Raw genomic sequence first — 12,627 nt, 5'->3', positions numbered from 1 at the left:
GGTCAGCCAGTGCAAGCCAAGTCAGTGCACCCTGAACAGGGTATTGGAATATTCCCAGCAAACAAGCAGGGGGAATATGGGAGAACTTCAGTTCCTGGCGTGCCCCTGAGTATGTGGGAGGTTTGATGGGAGCTCCCTCCAGCCCTGCAGAGGGGTTTGCAGAGACACCACCATGGGTCAGGCCCTCTGGGGAGGAGGAGCTCAGCCATGGCATCCTCTCCCATCCCATTCCAGTGGGAAGAGCCTTCTGTGAGAACCTGGAGGACCCAACAGGGTTTGGAGCTGAACTCCTTTGGTGTGGGAGATCTCAGCCAGGATGACACTGACCAGGAGATGCTTCATCCTACAGATGGGCTAGGCCCAAGGTGCAACAAACCCCTTTGGTTTAGTCAATTTAGAAATTCAGGCCTTTCATCAGCCGTTCCCTGGTGTGTTCCTGCCTGGGGAGCAGGGCAGTGGCTGCCTGGCAGGTGCCATGGTGGTTGCAGTGAGTGCCACCAGGCAGGTGCCACGGTCCTTGCAGAGCCCCAGGCTGTGCTCCCTGGGATGCTCAGAGTGTTTGTTCCATTGCTGGCACACTTGGATGCCAGATTCCCTGGACACTGGGGAGGCAGAGTCCACCTGGGCCAAGAGCCACGGGTTTAGTGGTGATTATTTTACCTCTTGCTGTCCAACAACACCTCGGTCCAGCCAGGAACCTGAGCTGGGAGCTGCACCATGCAGGGGCTGCTCAACCACAGCTCTTACAGGGCAAGTGAAGAACCTGCTGTGGCCTACTGAGGCAAAATCATCCCCCCCGAGCCTGGCCCTGGGAGTGCCCCTGCACGTGGTGCCAAGGGAAGGACCCCAACACCTGCACATGTCCTTGCAGGTGGCCAGCCCCTGTGACACAGCCAGCCCCACCCGTCCTGACCTGCCACTGCAGGTGTCACCATGGTGTCACTGGCACAGCCCAGCTGGCCCCTGCAAGCCCTGCTGCAGAAATCCTGCTGGGAAGCAGACGAGACACGCAGAGGTCTGGTGTCTTCTTGGTGCTCCAAACAGATTGAATTTTATTTAGGTTTTGTTTATTTGGGTTCATGCTCCTGTATGCCTGATACAAGAGGACAAAGTTTTCCTTCTGGTGAGGATGATCTTGGGCAGGAATCGTGCCCTAAACCAGGAGATGAGGCTGGAGAGAGCCAGATGTGGTGGTCAAAAGGCTGGGAAATCCCCCAGCCTCCTGTGTCTTCAGGTCATGGGATTTGTCCCATACCAGCCCCAAAAACTTGTATTTTGCTGTATCTTCTTCCCATTAGTGCCTTCAAACCTCATGAGTCTGGATGCAAGAAATTCTCAAGGAAGGATCCTCCTTTTTCTGCTGGAGTTTTGCTGGTTTAATCTCACAGCTTTAGCCCCAGCACTCAGCTAGTTAAAGTCCTTTTGGGGCTCTCCTACATTCTCACAGCTCCTCATGGGAAAGGTTTCTTAATGGGTGACCTTGAAATGTGCCAACAAGACATTTGTCCCCATGGGAAGGATGAGGACTTGCCATCCTTGCCATCCTGCTGCTGGGGGCTTGCCAGAAGGGACCTTCAGATGTGCCCCATGGCCCCTTCTTAAGAAACCAGTCCCCTAAACATCCACAGTGTTTCAAAGGAGAGAGGTTTTAGTAAAGTTTTATTGAAAATAATTCCTGCACAGAACAAACCACATTAGTGACACACAAGTAGCATCTGACAGAGGTAAGTAATTTGCCAGCAAGGATCTCATAAAGAAAAGTCAAAATATTGAAATTGTGTACTTCACAAATAATTGGAGTGAAGGTGCATAGGTTTCCAGCATTCAGATCTAGAATCCCAGAATGGTTTGGGTAGGAAGGGACCTTAAGGCTCATCTTGTCCCCACCATGGGCAGGGACACCTCCAGTGTTCCAGGTTACTCCAAGCCCCATCCAACCTGGTCTGGAACACTTCTAGGGATGGAGCAGCCACAGCTTCTCTGAGCAACCTGTGCCAGGGTCTCACTACTCTCACAGGGAGGAATTTCTTCCCACTATCCTATCTAACCCTGCCCTCTGGCAGTGGGAAACCATTCCCCCCTGTCCTGTCCCTCCAGCCCTTGTCCCCAGTCCCTCTCCAGCTCTCCTAGAGCCACTTCAGGCACTGGAAGGGGCTCTGAGGTGTCCCTGGAGCCTTCTCTTCTCCAGGGAAACAGCCCCAGCTCTCCAGCCTGGCTCAGAGCAGAGGGGCTCCAGCCCGGGAGCATCTCCATGGCCTCCTCTGGACTCACTCCAACAGCTCCATGTCCCTCTCTGGAGGCAGCTCTGCAGGTGGGGTCTCACCTGAGTGAGGCAGAGGGACAGATTCCCTCCCTCCCCTGCTGCCCAGCCAGTCTAAGTGTGCTCCAGCTGGACAGGGATAACTTCACTCTTCACTCTCCTTCCTTTCCTATGGCATCTTTTTGGCCCCCGCTAGGCTACGAGTTTTGTCTAATAAAGTTCAAATTTGAAGGTGAAGAGTATCACATCACCACATCCCCCATGGCAACCTCCAGGGTACATTTACTCAGTCTTTGTTTCTGGAGCAGTTTTTTTAATTCCAGTTCCTGCAGCATCCAGCCTGCAGAAGCTGGATCCATGCCTGGCTTTCCTGGGTACACCTAAACTACAAAATGTCATGTCTGGGAAAGAAATGAGCAGGTTTAACCCCAGGCTTTTGGAGAGGCAGGCGCTCCCAGGGAGAAATGTCACCCCTGAGCTGTTTCTCAGTTTCAGCAGGAACAGACCTTGGAGAACCCCTGCGCTGCCCTGTGGCAGGGCAAGGAGCAGGAAGGGCATTCCTCCTGGGACAGGGATGCCCAGGTGAGTGTGCAGCTCAAGTCTCTGGAGCTGTGAGCAGCTCTGATGGCAGCCCCCCAGCACAGCCTGCCCCTTCCAGAGGGCAGACTCAGGGAGACACAGTCTGTGAAGGGATTTGCAGCAAAGACCTTTTCCAAGGTTGACTTCAAAGGCAGTAGGATGGGGAAATGCATCTCTGGGGACATCAAGAGGAATTTGTTCTGCCCTTTTGGGTCCATCTCCAGGGAGAGAGTGAGGACTTTCTTCTAGACGCCGTTGATCTCAGAGGGCTGAGAAGGAGACAGGCTCTTGTTCACGAAATGAGGGTTGATGAACACCTCGGGCATATCCTGGTACTCCTCTGCATTGTCCTCACGGAGATCAAAGAAAGTTTTCAGCAGGTCCAGATTGAGGTAGTGCATTGCCACAACGGCACTCCCAAACACAAAACAGAGCAGGCCTGGAAACAAACACCTTCTCTGAGTGGGTTCCTGTCACTCCAGCAGTGTCCCCACCCCACAGCTCTCCTTGGATTGTCCCCTGCCAGAGGACAATGCCTCTGCTTGTGGGAGGTGGCCTTCTATTGTATGAGCTGTCCTAAGCATCCTTAAAACCCAGGCACAGGTCTGAAAACCCAGACAAGTGATCCCAAGGTCTTTGCACCTCAGGACCTATAAATGCCTCTATTGCCCTTGGGATGAGGAGGGTGTTTCCTCTTTTCCTCTCCCTCTCCTCATCTCTGCCAGTTTCTGCTTTGCCCAGTCACAGGCTGGGGCTCTGGGGAGCTGCACTTGGGAGGGAAGCTCTGGGACTCCCGTACATCCAGAGGGACACAGGGGTGTGACCCGGGGCACCCTGGTGTCCTTACCAACTGCTAGCATGAGCCAGAAGGAGCCCCCATAGGCCACGTGCAGGGTGCTGGTCCCAATCTGGATCAGGCACAAGGGGGTGTTCCTCACGGTGGAAAACGAGAGCAGCGAGAAGATCATGAAGGCCCCCGTGACCAGGAGCATGTACCCTCCATAAACGAGGACAGGCATGGAGAAGAGAATGTTGGAGACGATCCACGTGCAAAAGGCTACCCTGGAGGCAAGAGAAGACCAACAGATGAGTGCTGTGAGTGCCATGGGTTAGGATGTCCCGTGTGGATGGAGGAATCCGGGCTCAAATTGCGCTGTACGAGGTGCAGAAGCTCCGTGGGCAGGCAGGAATGATCCCCAACCCCCACGCTGAGCAAGCACACGTGCAAGGCTCCCACTGCTTCATCCAGAAGGCAGAAACACAGATCTCCTCTTCCCTCAGCCCACAGACAGCAGCAGCCTCAAGGAGGCTGTGGCAGCCCCCTCTGGGCACCTGGACCATCCCAGTGACCTCCCCTTGCACATATGGGGCAGTGCAGACGCTGAGAGGAGCACCCAGGACTGAGATAAATGCAGGAGCAGCCAAAGCCTTTTGCAGTAGCTCTGCACTTGCTGAGGATCAGGCTACAGAGGAAGGCCTCAGCTACGGCCCAGGAGCTCTTGTTCCATGGCATTGCCAGGCTTCTTCCCTAGTTTTGTCCCTGCTGTCAAACACCCAGCAGGGAGAGCAGCACTGCAATGGTTCTTAAAGCCAACATGAGGTGGAAGGGACCATCCCCTGCCAGCTGGGGGCCAGCTCTCCCCCAGCCCAAGTGGGCTCTCTGACCTTGCCAAAGAGTCAAGATCAACTCCACGATAACAGCAGCAGCATTTTTCCTCAGCTGATCCCAATCTTAGGTACAAAATACACTCAGGTAGGGCTGGGAGAGTTCTTCATGTATCCATGGTCCTCTCTGAGCCACCAAGGACAGCAGCTTCAACTCCATCCATGGGGATGGACTTCTGCTATCATCACCACATCACAGCAAGGACCTGCTGTTCCTCTCTCCCGTGCCCAGCCCCGTGGATTTGTCCAGCAGGGAGAACCAGGATTTCCTCTCTGCTCATCCCAAAGTGTCTACAGCGCCTGGCAGGGATCCCTCCATGCACACAGCTTCACTCCTGGCAGGATGCAATCCCACCCATCCCAAAGGCCATGGGGAAAGGCAGCCAAGCTCTTCACATGCCTGCACCTCCCGTGCCTGCAGCGGGACAGGAGGGGTTCAGCAGGACAGGGGGGCTCAGCGGGACAGGGGGGCTCAGCGGGACGGGAGGGGTTCAACAGGACAGGGGGGCTCAGCAGGACGGGAGGGCTCAGCGGGACGGGAGGGGCTCAGCGGGACAGGGGGGTCAGCAGGATGGGAGGGCTCAGCAGGACAGGGGGGCTCAGCGGGACGGGAGGGGCTCACCAGAGCGTGGCTGAGGCGTAGTGGCCGGCGATGCGGTACTGCCTGTGCACAGCACAGGGGCTCTGCGACCTGAACTTCTCTGCCACGTAGAGGATGGGGCTGGGCAGCCCCTTCTGCAGCCCCTGGCTGTAGCTGAGGTCATAATCTGCCCCGAATCTCCAGGGGAAGTGCTCGTTGTAGTTGATGGTCTCGTTGATCTGGTTCACTGGGTTTCCTGCGGGAGGGACAAGCTGAGGTGTTGCTGTGCCAGCTCCTGGAGCATGGGCACAGCAGGGTCCCAGGAGCCTCCAGACAGACCAAGGGCCCCTAGACCAACACCTCATGGGGCCATGGCCACTCCAGAGCTGCAGGTGGGGACATCAGACTCACCCCTGAGCGTGACGTTCACCCCGCCCAGGCCGATGTGCAGCCCGATGTCCGCGTTCACCTGGACGGTGCTGAAGGACTTGTAGGAGGTGTTTGCCTGCACCCAGCCGGTCTCCCAGTCCCCTGTGAACTGGACAACTGCCAGGAAAAATAAAGCTGGGCTTAAAGCAGGGCCGGTTTCAGGCTTTGCTGTGCTCAAGGGGAGAATCATGGGTGAGTGGCAGCATTCCCACCATGGCACTGGAAGGGAGTGTTAGGAGGGCAGGAATGCTGACTCAGCCACCAGGACGTGCCCCAACCAGCTCCCACACCCTGCAGAGCTCAGGTCCTCCCCTTGCTAAGCATCCACTCCCTGGGTCCGGGAGCAGCGGAGCTCAGATCCCCAGGGATGAACATTATGATCTGATTTCTCCTTGGACATCCTCTCCAGAACGTCCCTGCAAGCTCCTGACCATGGCAAGCACCACACCAGCCAGGGACAGGGCTCAGAGATGAGCCTGTTTGTCGGCCACAGGAACAGGGGTGAGTCTCATTTCACACATCCAGCTCCCTAAACTGCACTGTTAGTGAATAGTAAAAGTCATTGTCAAAAGGAGGCGGTGGAGAGGGGTGGGAAGTGTCATCACAGCTTGGACAGTCATTCCAGCTGGGAAAAAAAGAAAAATTTGAACCTTTTCTGGTACATGTTTTTTGGAACAAGGTATCCTTTTCTGAAGCACTTCCACTTTGCGGTGGGCTTCATTTTCCAACAGGGAAAGTAAAGCCGATGATTTGATGTCAGGCTGAACAAAACCTTCCTGAGAAAATGTTCAGCTGCTGAGTCGACTTGTGAGGGCACTGATGCAGTGGGAGCTCCACAGGAATGTTTTTGGCTGCAGGGGTGAGCATGCCCTGCTGCTGCCAGACAGAAACTCTGACGCTGGCTTCAGAACAATTTGTTCTTCCCGTGTGCCCAAGCAGAGCCCGACTGCAGCCCTGTCACAGAGTGGTGCTTGATGGCTCTGCAGGCCTGGACTGGATACGGCTGTGGAATCAGCCCTGGCCTCCACCCCTCTGCCAGCTCCAGCCTGGCACCAGGTTCTCAGGTGGCTCTGGTGGCATCTCCCAGACCCTGGACATCCCCAGGGTGGCAATGGTCCATGCTGGGATGGTCCATGTCCTGCAGCTGGTCCCAGTCTGGCTCCCTGCTTCTAGTGCCTGGTCAAATCAGAGCTGAATCTGTTAGGTTATCATCATCCCTCCTCTTCATCACCCCTCTCTGAGCAGTCCTGCAGTCAATCTTGTCCTTCACAGCAGCAGGAATGCTTTGATTTAGGGTCAGGGCTGGTTTCTCTTGCCACCAGGCATCTTCTGTCTCCTCAGTACATCTTTTCTCACCCATCTTGTTGCCTAGTCTGAGTTGGAAATCCCAGTGCCTGGTTTCCACCATCAGCTATTGCAGGAGATTTCCTGGTTTTTACTAAATTAAATCCTCTCCTTCATCTCCTCTGACCTTGTTCCTTGGGAGGTCTTTACCCCACTACTGCAATCTCTGCCCTGCCTGTGTTTTATTCCAACCTGCTCCTTCCACATCCCTGCAAGGCTCCTCACAATCTCCAAACATGCCTGGCTGCAGCCCCAGGCAGCACAAGAGGGCTCACACAGTGGAGGAAATAATGTAAAATTGGTGAGGAGGACTGTAAGCACAGTCAATCACAGGCGTAGAAAAACCCACAGATCACAGTGACCACTGTCTAGCCTTGTGTGCTGCAGAAACATCTGTGTTTAGACAGCTCAAAAATACTCAGAAACACCCAGAAGCACACAGAAGACAAGCCTGAGACCCAGCCTTGCTACAGGAAAGATCAAAGGACATCACAAAGAACATCAATTTGTGCACCTGCCCAAATCCCTGAAACACAGGGAAAGCAGCAGGTTTGGTGATCCTTTGGCAAGGACTGAGCTCCATGGTGCTGGTCCCCTCCTCGTCTCTACCCTGTGTGCTTTGGGGATTCCCTGGAGGGCGAGGTAATGAAGATAAATCTGCTCTTTGCATTTCATGGTTGTTCCTGCACCTGCCTGTGTCGGGTCATACACATAGAGGGAGGAACACGGGGCTGTGCAGCCTGATGGAGCTGGGGCTGTTTGAGCTAATGCCAGCAAAACTCCCAGAAGTAACCATGGGCACCTCCAAGTGCCCTCGCACCAGGGAAGCAAAAGCCGTTTTGGGAAGCTCCACGGCTCAGTGGTTGGGACCCCCAGCTTGCATCCCCCAGACACAGACCCATCCCCAGGGACTGATCCTGCCCCCGGACCCATCCCCAGGGGCTGATCCTGCCCCCGGACCCATCCCCAGGGGCTGATCCTGCCCCCGGACCCATCCCCAGGGGCTGATCCTGCCCCCGGACCCATCCCCAGGGGCTGATCCTGCCCCCGGACCCATCCCCAGGGGCTGATCCTGCCCCCGGACCCATCCCCAGGGGCTGATCCTGCCCCCGGACCCATCCCCAGGGGTTGTGCAGCACTTACCGACAATCACCAGTCCCACGAAGAGGCTGAGGAGAACACGGAGAGTCCAGTACCACCTCTGCAGGGAGACAGGGGACATCAGGCAGGGAGGAACGGCCCCAGATCTCCTCCTGTCTCACCCCAAACCGCCCGGGAGGGTGCCAGCATGCAGAACATGGGGAGCAGTGCCCATCCCCAGGGTCACGCACCGCCCGTCCACGGATGCCAGGGATGATGAGCAGGAAGCTGCCAGCCAGCGTCAGGAAGACCACGATGACTATGACGGCACTGATTTCAAATCCAGCAGCCTTCCTCTGCTGCGGGTAGAAGGGGTAGATGCCATCGAAAAGAGTCATCCTGCACCTCCAGGAGCCTGTGGGAGAGAGGTGCTCACAGCGGGGACCCTGCACTGCCCTGCCTGGGCGACTCCAGCCTGTGGTGGCTCAGCTCTGGAATAAGCAGCTGAGGGAGGTTCACCCGAAGGGACCCCAGAGGGATGAGGAAATGTGACGCTGCCAGCGAGCGGGCGGGTGGAACACTCCCCAGCAGAGAACACGCCACTCAAAACCCTCGGTGGAGGAGAGGAGGTGCCTGGGGCAGGGCTCCAGCAGCCTGAGGGACTGTGACAGCCCAAGGAACCACCAACCCCTGTCCTGCTGCAGCGTGAGGAGCAGCCCCAGAGCAGGAACCTGCTGAGCAGCTCTTGGCCGGACAGGGCCAGGTCTTTCCCTCCAGCAGGTGCAGCCAGGGCTTCTCACTTTGGGGTGAACTCTTAGGGGAAGTGCCCAATCCAGTGACCTCTGCAGAAGATTTTTCCTTCAAAATTACAAGGAGCCACTGAAAACACAGATTTCACAATAGCAAACTTATCCCCAGCCAAGGGCCAGCAGTGCCAAGTGGAACAAAGCCCACTACTCCCATCCCTGCTCATTTCCTACAAGAAGGTTTTCCCCAGGAGCTGCAGGTCTGGTGAAGAAGGAAGAGGAAGTATTGGTCCTGCACTTGGTCTGGAGGTGCCAGAAGCAGGATGAGGGTCCAAAGAACACTCGAAACTCTGAGCACATCTCAAGGCTAAAGGAAGCGGAATTACACAAAATTAAAAGATGCGTCATTCCTATAGATGACTTTGAACTTCCACTGGCACTCCAGTTCCAGCAATTACTCACCTTCTCCCTGTGCCTGGGTTAGATCTTTTTTACCCAAACTGATAACATGCTTAGTCCTTGTTTTGCCCATTTAATAGCCTCTCTCCAGGTAACTGCCCCAGGAAGTTTCCTAAAGTCAGGGAATGTCAGAGCTGATCTGACTCATGTCCAAACAGCATTTTATTCTGTTCCTGTAGGGAGGATGTGATTTTATCCTCATTTTCCAAAACCAATTTTAATCATATTTTTAGGTAAGATCCACCCCAGAGCAATTCAGCCACAAAAAATTGGTCCCAAATCCCTAGAAGTGAGAAGAGATACAATAACTATAGTGAAACAGTTTGCTTGGACAGCTGAATTGCTTTTCAATACATAAAGCAATATTTGATTTGAGAATAAGTTTCTGTCTAGTAATCCAGATAATAACAGCAAAGAGTGGAATGGAGACTGGGATTTTACAATAGCTCTGGACCTGAATTTAGCTTGACTGTTACAGACTAACAGAGCTGTCGTGTGCTCTTACAAATCTTCTTTGGGGCTGTTTTGCTGTAACAGCTTTGGGTTATTTCCCTGGAAAGCCAGACCTGCAGAAAGGTAGCCTTCCATGTTATGATTACCTGGCAAGCAGGAGCTGTAGCTGATTCCTGATGCTACTGAAGTCCAGCAGAAGTGCCAACAAAATAGTCAGAGTTGCTGCAAGAAAAGAAATAAATGAGTAATTTAACCTAGAATAGATTAAATTGTAATTACTTGAATTCCACTTGTTTCCTGGCATCTTTGCCCAAATTTCCTAGGAGATACAATGAATCAAGTAAGATTTCTGAGTCTGTATTCACCAAAACACAACTCTTCAGAGTTTAAATAATTAAAACGCAGAACATAACGTGGAGAATGCTGTCCTGTTAAATCTAAATGTGACTTTCAGCCAGCACCAATGGATGTTTGCATTTCCGTACGCTGGGACTTGTTTTATAGAGAATTTCCAGGGAAACTCTTTTGCTGTCTGTCCATCTTTCGCCCTTGATTTGCCTTCAGGCATTTTTGCAGCTCTTTGGCATTTTTGCAGCTTTCAGGTGGAAAAGTGATGCCTACAGCTCACAGCAGGAGAAACACAACTTGTTGCACCTTGGAAAGCATCCTCCACACTGAAGCGTTGCTGTGACCTTAGAGGCCCTGTAGTTTCCTCTGTCACAGTGTATGGGGAGGGTAAAACCTGGAAACGTCTTCAAGGCAGGATCAGCAGTTCAGCAGAAATAGACAATTTAATCTTGTATTTTAAAATAGTCTGGACTTGGAGGAGGGAAAGACAAAGCAGGTAGAAAGTTTGCCCAAACCCCAGAAGTTTCTCATTACAGAATCTCCATTTCTCCACTCTAGAATGAATTGAAATAAAAGGAGTTTTTGGAAGTGCTCAGCCAAAAACTTCCAGTGGCAGAGCCAGCAGCAATCCTAGCTGGGTTGCTCAGGGCTGCAGGTTGGTATTTTCCACAGAAAAAAATTAATCCTGTCCCCTAGAAACCGAATCATCAGAATTGCAATTCGCAGGTGGGGAAAGAGGGGTGTGGGGCCAACCTGGCTGCACTTTCCTGACCCTGGAACAGGCTGGGACAGTGGAAACCGAGGGTTAACTGCAGATGGGAAGGAGCCTCCCCTCGCAGTCCCTGGGAGCCGGGACCCCCGGGGGCCGCTCGCAAAGAGAGGGGCCGGGGTGGGCGTGGGGGGGGGACGCCCCTTCCCACCACCTACCTCCTCCTCCTCCTCCTGCTGCTGCTGCTGCTGCTGCTGCAGGCGGCGGCTCGGGCGGTCCCCGCTCTTATAGGCGGCGGCGGCGGCGGCGGGGCCCTATGTAACCGCGCCGCGCCCGCCCCGCCGCACTCCCGGCGCGCCGCTGCAGGTGAGGCCAGCGCGGGGCACAGCGGCGACAGCGGGCACGGCCCCGGGACACGCGGGGCACAGCGGGGGACAGCGGGCACGGCCCCGGGACACGCGGGGCACAGCGGGGACAGCGGGCACGGCCCCGGGACACGCGGGGCACTGCTGAAGGGGAGCGGGACACGCGTGTCACTGCCTGAGACGGGATCGGGACATGTGTGTCACTGCCTAAAGCGGGATCGGGACACGCATGTCACTACCTGAGACGGGATCTAGACACGCGTGTCACTGCCTAAAGCGGGATCGGGACACGCGTGTCACTGCCTGAGAAGAGATGGGGATACGAGTGTCACTGCCTGAGACAGGGTCGGGGCACGCGTGTCACTGCCTAAGGTGGGGATCGGGACACGCATGTCACTGCCTGAGACGGGGTCGGGGCACGCGTGTCACTGCCTAAGGTGGGGATCGGGGCACGCGTGTCACTGCCTGAGGAGGATCGGGGCACGCGTGTCACTGCCTAAGGTGGGGATCGGGACACGCGTGTCACTGCCTAAAGCGGGATCTGGACACGCATGTCGGGGCTCGAAGGAATCGAGGACACTCGTGTCACAGCTTGCGTGGGGAAAGGGGAGATGGAACAGCTGGGGACACGCGTGTCCTTGCTTGCAGGGGATGGCGGGGGGACAGAAGGATCAGGGACACGCACATTCCCCGTTGTGGGTGTCTCTGAGGGCTCTGCGTGCCCACACTCGCAAGGATGTCCAAGGGGCCGAGGCCACGCGTGTTCCTGCCTGCGTGGGTGGGTCCCGGGGTCGGGACCGCGCGCGTTCCCGCTTGCGGGGAAGCTGCGGGACCGGGAGCGCGCCTGGGGGCCGTGCACGCTGTGACCTGCGAGGGTTCTCTTGTCACCTCTGCAGGGGACAGGGGCTGCTGCCGCTTCTCCTCCTCCCGCAGTGGGGACACGCTGGGATGGGGCCGTGCCCGGGGGGTGGAAGGGGTCGGGCCGTGTCCCCGTGTCACTCTCTGCTCGTCCTGAGGGCTGCAGGGCTCTCGGTGATGAGCTGGGGCCGTGCGTGTCCTCACCTGCAGGGTGCGGTGGAGCCGCGCGGATCCCTGCCGGTGAGGGAGGAGGCAGGGGACAGACAGACCTGTCCCTGCGTGGGGACAGGACACCGCAGGCACCCCTCCCGTTCCTCCAGGGGACAGGGTCCCCGCGCTGCCCTGGGGCACTGCGGCATCCGGCCCCAGGGGGAAGCTGCAGGCGCCACTCACTCCAGTGTGAGGATTGTCCATGGAGTGTGCACGTGTCTAGGATACTCCGGGATCCAAGGCTGGGGACATCCCAGGACTGACTGGTGTGGGGGGAAGGTGGCAGCCCCCAGCTGTGTCTCACCAGCACTGGCAAGAGATAGAAATCAGCTGTGACTCAGAAGGACCGTAGGGATCAGGCTCCAGGCTTCTGGAATGCCTTGGATGTGCTGTCCTCTGGGTGACCACGCTCGGGTTCTCCATGGGGCTGATGCTCTCTCAGGACGCTGGTGTGTTCCACAATCCCCGGTGAGCTGTGGCTCCGGGGAGAGCCCAGGAGACCCTTGGAGGCTGAAGCCCTAACTTTAGGGGAGCCAAATCTG

At 55.9% G+C, this 12,627-nt stretch overlaps 2 protein-coding genes across 2 annotated transcripts in view; one reads left to right on the top strand and one right to left on the bottom strand.

Annotated features, from left to right (window-relative positions):
• Window positions 1-1,185: 1,185 nt before the first annotated feature.
• On the bottom strand, window positions 1,186-9,804 carry DUOXA2 (dual oxidase maturation factor 2). The gene is made up of 7 exons (XM_063412365.1): window positions 9,742-9,804; window positions 8,189-8,352; window positions 8,001-8,058; window positions 5,496-5,630; window positions 5,127-5,340; window positions 3,687-3,901; window positions 1,186-3,278 (listed from the first exon to the last, which is right to left on the bottom strand). The coding sequence occupies exons 2-7, from the start codon at window positions 8,333-8,335 to the stop codon at window positions 3,085-3,087; spliced, it is 963 nt and encodes a 320-aa protein (XP_063268435.1). The 5' UTR covers window positions 8,336-8,352; window positions 9,742-9,804; the 3' UTR covers window positions 1,186-3,084.
• The window catches only part of DUOX2 (dual oxidase 2), a 27,919-nt gene continuing 21,047 nt past the window's right edge, over window positions 5,756-12,627 (top strand). Inside the window, exon 1 of the mRNA XM_063412363.1 lies at window positions 5,756-6,014. The gene's annotated coding sequence lies outside the window, so the exon portion shown is untranslated. The remainder of the gene's footprint in view (window positions 6,015-12,627) is intronic.

The sequence above is a fragment of the Prinia subflava genome, chromosome 15 (genome assembly GCF_021018805.1).
Source record: "Prinia subflava isolate CZ2003 ecotype Zambia chromosome 15, Cam_Psub_1.2, whole genome shotgun sequence".
NCBI classification, from domain to species: domain Eukaryota; kingdom Metazoa; phylum Chordata; class Aves; order Passeriformes; family Cisticolidae; genus Prinia; species Prinia subflava.
The sequence above is the reverse complement of the archived record's forward strand: the minus strand, read 5'-3'. Positions and strand labels throughout refer to the sequence as shown.

Excerpts from the sequence above, each read along its gene's own strand:
- DUOXA2 (XM_063412365.1), bottom strand. The coding sequence starts at position 8,335 with ATGACTCTTTTCGATGGCATCTACCCCTTCTACCCGCAGCAGAGGAAG. Across the intron at positions 5,341-5,495 it reads GGTGAACGTCACGCTCAGGG|GAAACCCAGTGAACCAGATC; the intron begins GTGAGTCTGATG and ends TCCCTCCCGCAG. Across the intron at positions 3,279-3,686 it reads CTGGCTCATGCTAGCAGTTG|GCCTGCTCTGTTTTGTGTTT; the intron begins GTAAGGACACCA and ends GTTTGTTTCCAG.